Source organism: Mesitornis unicolor, unplaced genomic scaffold (assembly GCF_000695765.1).
Source record: "Mesitornis unicolor isolate BGI_N332 unplaced genomic scaffold, ASM69576v1 scaffold3291, whole genome shotgun sequence".
Classification (NCBI taxonomy): domain Eukaryota; kingdom Metazoa; phylum Chordata; class Aves; order Mesitornithiformes; family Mesitornithidae; genus Mesitornis; species Mesitornis unicolor.
In genome coordinates this window covers 1-6,402 of record NW_010161492.1, presented here as the reverse complement: position 1 = coordinate 6,402, position 6,402 = coordinate 1, and the positions used below count along the sequence as shown (strand labels likewise).

Sequence of the window (6,402 nt, the reverse complement as noted above, 5' to 3'; positions counted from 1 at the left end):
TCCTGCTTCAGTATTTAAAAGTAACCCTTACTGATTTCTCATGGGGCTTGAGTACTTCAGGCACTAAAAATTTCTAGAAAGTGGGATTCCAAAGTGTATTACATACCGAAAAATCCCACATCTGCTTTTAGCTGGTCTTTTAAGTCAGTTCAGAAGTACAGCTTGTCCCATGAACTTCCTAAAAGTAAACCTGAAACAGATCAGCTACCATGAAATAATTGACTACATCCTGCAGATCTGTTTCTTGGAGCTAAAGGCAAGCTAAGTACTACAATTCCGACAGCTTCCCAGCGTTTCTTCACTGCAAGTGTCTTGACACAGTATCAACCTGGAACCTTCTCAGCTTCTTCAAGAGAAGAGTTAAAGGCACATTCCAGCACTTCAGAGAATTAATTCCTCCTACACTATTTCACTCTCCCAACAAACTTAAAGAATCAGAAAGAATATCACTATCAAGCTCTCTGCCTTAGTAAGAAGTATTTCTGCAAGTTACTGCAGTTTGCTCATCTTCATTTGCTTAAGAAAATACACAAAACAGAATCAGGTTGCAATGAATAGTGCCTTATTTATTGGGATATCATAGGATTAATACAGGAAGATATCATAACCTGGAAACCCTTCTATTCACAGAACAGAACTCACAGCAAGGCCAGAAATACTCTGCCTACACCTCAGCAAGAGTGCTTATCTGAAGTACCAAAAAAGCAATGTCCTGTAGGCACACTGTACAGGTCACAGCTGTTAACAGCAAATGCTGTAACAGCATGTTCTTACAGAGACAACAGCAGTTCAGGAAGAATAATCTGTTTGGCTAGGAGAAAAAAACCAAAAAGTACCACCCACAGCCAACTCCTGGTTCCATACTTGTTTAAAAAATACATTTTAAAGTTTGTAGTTTATTCTGAGGCAGGGCAGCAGTACATCAACCATCTGAATGCATCTGATTTATGAGGTACTGTCATGTAATTAAATTTTAGCTCCACTTCCAACAGTTCTCATTCTCAAAATAAAAAGTATCTGCCCATCTTTTGTTTTATAAAGAGACCACATCACTGAATAATTTTTTCAAGGTTGCTGGCATTCTTTTGAAGCGGTTTGAAGTTGGGTGCTTCTTATTGGGGAAGGTAGTATGAAACCAAACAGGTACAGCAAGACTGGAATCTCAAGATATATTCCTGAACTTGTAGGCACCTGCATCTTCAAAAGTATTTAATTATGATTCAAAATCAGTGGCATGAACAACCTTACCTGAACATACTGTGTTACTGGGCTCATTACAGCTGGAGGCTGCACGTACGCCTCTGTATTTTGATTACCCCATACACTGTGGAACTGCGGTGCAGGAGGATTGAAGACTAACGGTCTGGGATGCACGTAAGTACCTTGTTTTAGAGCAAAGAAAAATCAAGTATTAGGACATCTGCACATGTATTTCATTAGTACTCTGAATTTAAGCTGCAAAAACCAAGTGTTCTTTCAAATGTAACTCAACATTAACTGTACCGTATTGTGCTACCAACCTGAGTTTTATTATCTAAGCTGTCACACAAGTAGCGAGGTAATAAAATTCAGAACTGAAGTTTATTTGTAATATACTTATTACAGCAAATAAAAAGGATGTGAATGGATGTTAATGTATAATTAAGAAATTTGTAATATATACTTATTATACGAATAAATTTATTTATACATACTTACACAAGTTTTGCTGTTTTCTGATTGCTGGCCCCAGCTTCAGCTTTTTGCCATTGAAGTTGATCTGTGACTGAAAGACAGGTTATTCTGTAAGCTAGGGAATCAGTGAGGTGGGGGTTTGGCTTGATTTTAAAGAGACTGTACTTGTACTCTGCTTCTACACCACAGTATCATCAACTCGCATACAAGCTCAACAGCCTCCATTCTGCTTTCCCACCTCAACATCTTATGCCTTTTACACCTTTAGTTTTCTGCAACACTCTCAGCACAGCTGTTTGCCTACTCACTAACCCTCCAAACCCATTATATATCACTTGCCTTAACAGCAATACACACTACTAGTAGTTAGCAAGTATACATTAGCTACTGTCAGCCTTCTGGTTTTAAACAAATTTGAACTATTTTTTGCCACAGTAAGGATATTAATGTACAGCAACCGCAGTCTAGGTTCCCCTGAAACCCTATTTACATCACCACTTACCTTCCTTCCCACAGACTTCCTAACGGGCTTCAAATAAAACATAAGCAGCCGTCCACTCAATGTTAAACTAAATGAAAGGCTGTCTACGCGCTACTCTTTACCTGCACATTACTGCATTCCCTCTAGACAATGTTCACATGTGCTCCTTCAGAACATCCAAACATGCTGATGTTTCACAACTTTTTTGGCCAAAATATCTACACAGTAGATTAATAAAGAGAACCCAAAATGAGGTTCACATATTTCTCAAATACCCAAACCCAGGAATACAAGCACCTGAAAAACCTGAAAACAGGGCTGGAAGCACTCTTCAGTAGTCAGCAAATGTCAGAGACCTACAACTTCTCACTCTGCAAGTTCTGCCCAAATGCTAGTTCACATAGAAGGCAGGTTTTCAGACTTTCAATTATCAATTCCTGCTTTGCCAGCACAGTGTCTGGGACCATAACAAACACACAAAAAGAACTTCAAGCACCCTCCCTTCCTGCAGAAGTTGAATTGTGTTCTTCAGTGAAACTGCTTAGCCTGAAAAGTAGAACATCCACCAATTGATGTAGGCTGAAGTGACACCTACACATATCCGTACACATGTTGAAGACAAAAAATCTACTTCCCTATCTGAAAGCTTCAGAAGCCAATGAGACTGTTCATCCTCCACACACATGGGAGTTCCCTTTGAATCAAAGGCCTCAGAATGGAAAATACCCCAATACATGTAATTTTCAGTTTTTGCACTCAGTTTTGGGAGAAAGAGGGAAAACAAAAAGCTTTGTAAGCTGCTTATGACCTGCTGAAGTCTTACCAGAACCAAATAACAAACTTCGTACTAAGCACTGAGATTTAAAACTTCTGTGCTACTGAACTCTAAGAGTGGAAGGGCTGTAAACTGTTCTACCCCTTTACCTCCTGTGTGAACTACATGAAAACCATATGACATGTGAACAGTTGCATCTTATAGTTGAGGAGTCTTAAAATACCCGCACACTAGGCAACATCCAAATGCACAAATACTGCAACAGCAAAACACATACTTCACCTGCTAAAACTTAAGTAAAAAAATATTTAAAATACTGTTTTCTAATTTACTGTTACTCCAAATTACAATGCTGACAGGTCTATCTGCCATAAACACAAGGGTTCTACCACAATCATCCAACAGAGAAAGCATGCAGCTAAACACATGAGGCTTTCAAGCACATACATGAATGAGAATTATCATAAATAAAGTGACAAGAGACCTTCAAGCACACCAAGGTTAAAAATAATTTTGTTTCTTACTGAAGCAAACACAAAGATTCTACCACCAGTAGAGATTTTAGCAAGTTCACTTTTTGGGCAGCCCTAGACTTTCCTTGTCCTAATTTACTCTACAGGGTGCATGACTTGAAACAGGTCTCCAGCTTTCCTATATGAACTTCTTCAGGTAATTTCAAGAAAGAGCTTACTTCCACTATTTTTTGAACATCCACATTTTCCAGGAAAGATACAAATCCATACCTGAAAAGAAAAAACAGGTTATTCAATATCCAGATTTTTGTTTTTTTTTTAAGCCAAACCATTTTGAACAAGGCCAGTTAACAGCATCCATGCCAGAGACAAATGCATGCCCAAAGCATCAAGTATGACATTAGTTAATAATTCAGCATGAAAACGTATTTGCTGCTAACTAGCAGCATATACTACTGGGCCAGATCAAAGGAACTGAATGCCAGATTCTGGAATATGAAATAGATGTAAGGGCTATTCTTCTATTTGAGCTACTCAAAATGAGCACTATTGATATTACTAACTCAGAAAGTAAAAAGGTAACAAACAAACAAACAAGTATTAAGATCTGGATTATCAAATTCTGTATGTACTAGAGAAGTTCAGATGAAAGCAGGTATTACAGAACAGTGACACCAGTGAGGGAAGTGATCCTTGATGAGGTTTTTCTATTTAGTTTGTCTCATTTGTAAAGTAAAAATAACTTCAGAGCATTATAGGAACAGTTGTGTCTGACCAATGGAGTATGCCAGCTCATTATCAATACTCAGAATGTATACTGGGGCTAATTACATACCGGAATTCACCAAGACTAGCAAAGGGTATGAGAAAATAAAACAAATTTCTAGCTCATGCATTACTACACATGCCCAAGAAAAGAAAAAATCTGAGTTTTTAAGATCTGCTCACAGAATCTTAAAAAAATGGACTGGACAGTACCTCCAGAGAGTGAAGCCTCCTTCTCAAGCAGGGATAACTTCAAAACTGGGAGAGCTTCCTCAGACCTCAACAAGCTATGCTCCTACACATACTTATTTAAGTGCTTCACCACAGACAACTCAGAATTTTTCCATATATCCAATGGGAAATTCCCTTGCTTCAAATGTATTCACCTAGTTTCTCTGTTTACCCAAATGAGTTTGGTTGTTTTACCTATAACTTATACCCGAGTGTCAGAGGAGTGCAGTCCCATTGCCCATAAACCATCCACCCCTTCCCTTAACCATCCTGAACTCTCTAGATTGTTGTTAACAACCCTAGCCAGAAGAGTCCTACAGACAAACTGTTTGCACAAATATCAATCAAGTTTCAAGCTTCATTTCCACCGGTTAAGTTGCAATAACCTTCTTTTCCCTGAACTAACAAGACAGAAGTCAGAAAACTCAGGCTGTTCTTTAGAACTTTATACAGATATAGGGTTATACAGATCTGGGTTTACAGGTTTCCCAGTGTTAATTCACAACAAAAAACTGCAGCTATTGTTAGCACTTAAGCATATCAAGTGTGTTGCTGAGTAGCTGCCCGTAACACCTACAACAGAATTATGTCCACATAACTAGCAACTTAACTATTCAATCTTCTACTCACCCTTTGGAAACACCAGTTCTGTCAGTGATTATTTTCACTTCTTTCACAGTACCATATCGTTCAAAGAAACTCCGAATTTCTGCTTCATTTATCTAAAGGAAACAAAGGCTTAAACTTCTCCAAACATATCCAACTGTTTAGAATGGATTTAAAGTAGCCAGTACCATTTTAAAAACCCATCTTGTACTACTGTAAGAACTGAAGATACTCACCTGCTCCAAAATTCTCTCATGACACTGCAATACCTTACAATTGGTAAAGACACACATTAAAACAAAACCAAAAAAACACCAACCAAAAAAAAGAGATACCCAGGAGTTAAAAGTGTCTTAAACAACTAAAAGTATATAAATACCCTTATATCAATTCCACCAACAAAGACTGTGTTTGGCATGATTTTTCCTTCTGGTAAAACGTATCCTTGACTGGTTGTTGACAAACGGGTATTTTCGTCCAAGACACCTGTACACTGAGCCTCCACGTTCACAGACTGAAAAATTTAAACAGAAATACGTATATCAGGGAAATTGTTATAGAACACTAAGATATTAGGAATGCCTGCACCTTCCTATAGATATAACATAGGACAGTAAGTTTCATTAGCACCTTTCCAATTACCTAAAGTCCTTGCTGCAAATCAACCATTCATTGGAAAAAATTTAAGTAGCCCTTACTGTATGAACCTTTTACAAGCAGTGTTGCAACTACCAGATGCACAGTAAGAACGCCAAAATAATTAATTTCAGAACTTTAACAAATTCATTTCAGTCATAAGTTAAATTCTTTAAAGATATAATTTACTTTAAATTGATTATCCAACAGAACAAATTCCATCATTTTCCTGGTCAGAAGTTTTAAATACTCAAGATGTGAGTAAGCTAACAAACAGCCTCAGAGCACAGGTAACAGGGCCATACTACAAGAAGGGAAATCAGACCCTGATGAACTAACTCTATTTTCACAGAAAAAAAGATTGCCAATTTAACTATGACAGGAATATACTTTACTACAATCTTGAGTAGTCTGCAGCAAAGCAGGATCTTAAGCATGCATTGCTTGCACAGGAGGACTGCAAAGAATGTTAAGATTATAGAGCAACTACACTTACAATGTGCTTTGCACATGCAGGCTTTAGATGCATCCTTTCAGTCCTAAAGCATTTTGTCACAATCAAGCAGTTATGGATTCATTCAAGGCAGAGGAAGATAATGATGCTCCCTAAACTTAACAGTAATTCAGTATTTTATTCGAGTAGACCACTGCAATTCCATTTCTTGTCACTGATTCTAGCTGTGTTCCATACTCTGCATAAGGTTTGAAATCTATTTCACAGAGGTATTTATATGGGCAGGGAAGAATTTAATGAAATATAA

At 37.7% G+C, this 6,402-nt stretch overlaps 1 protein-coding gene across 1 annotated transcript in view; it reads right to left on the bottom strand.

Annotated features, from left to right (window-relative positions):
- DAZL (deleted in azoospermia-like) overlaps positions 1-5,519 on the bottom strand; it is a gene marked incomplete at its 5' end in the record, with an annotated part of 10,626 nt that extends 5,107 nt beyond the window's left edge. The window contains 5 exons of the mRNA XM_010193050.1: positions 1,249-1,382; positions 1,699-1,765; positions 3,622-3,673; positions 5,030-5,121; positions 5,385-5,519. Of these exons, the coding sequence (XP_010191352.1) occupies positions 1,249-1,382; positions 1,699-1,765; positions 3,622-3,673; positions 5,030-5,121; positions 5,385-5,519 (480 nt within the window). The remainder of the gene's footprint in view (positions 1-1,248; positions 1,383-1,698; positions 1,766-3,621; positions 3,674-5,029; positions 5,122-5,384) is intronic.
- Positions 5,520-6,402: the final 883 nt, after the last annotated feature.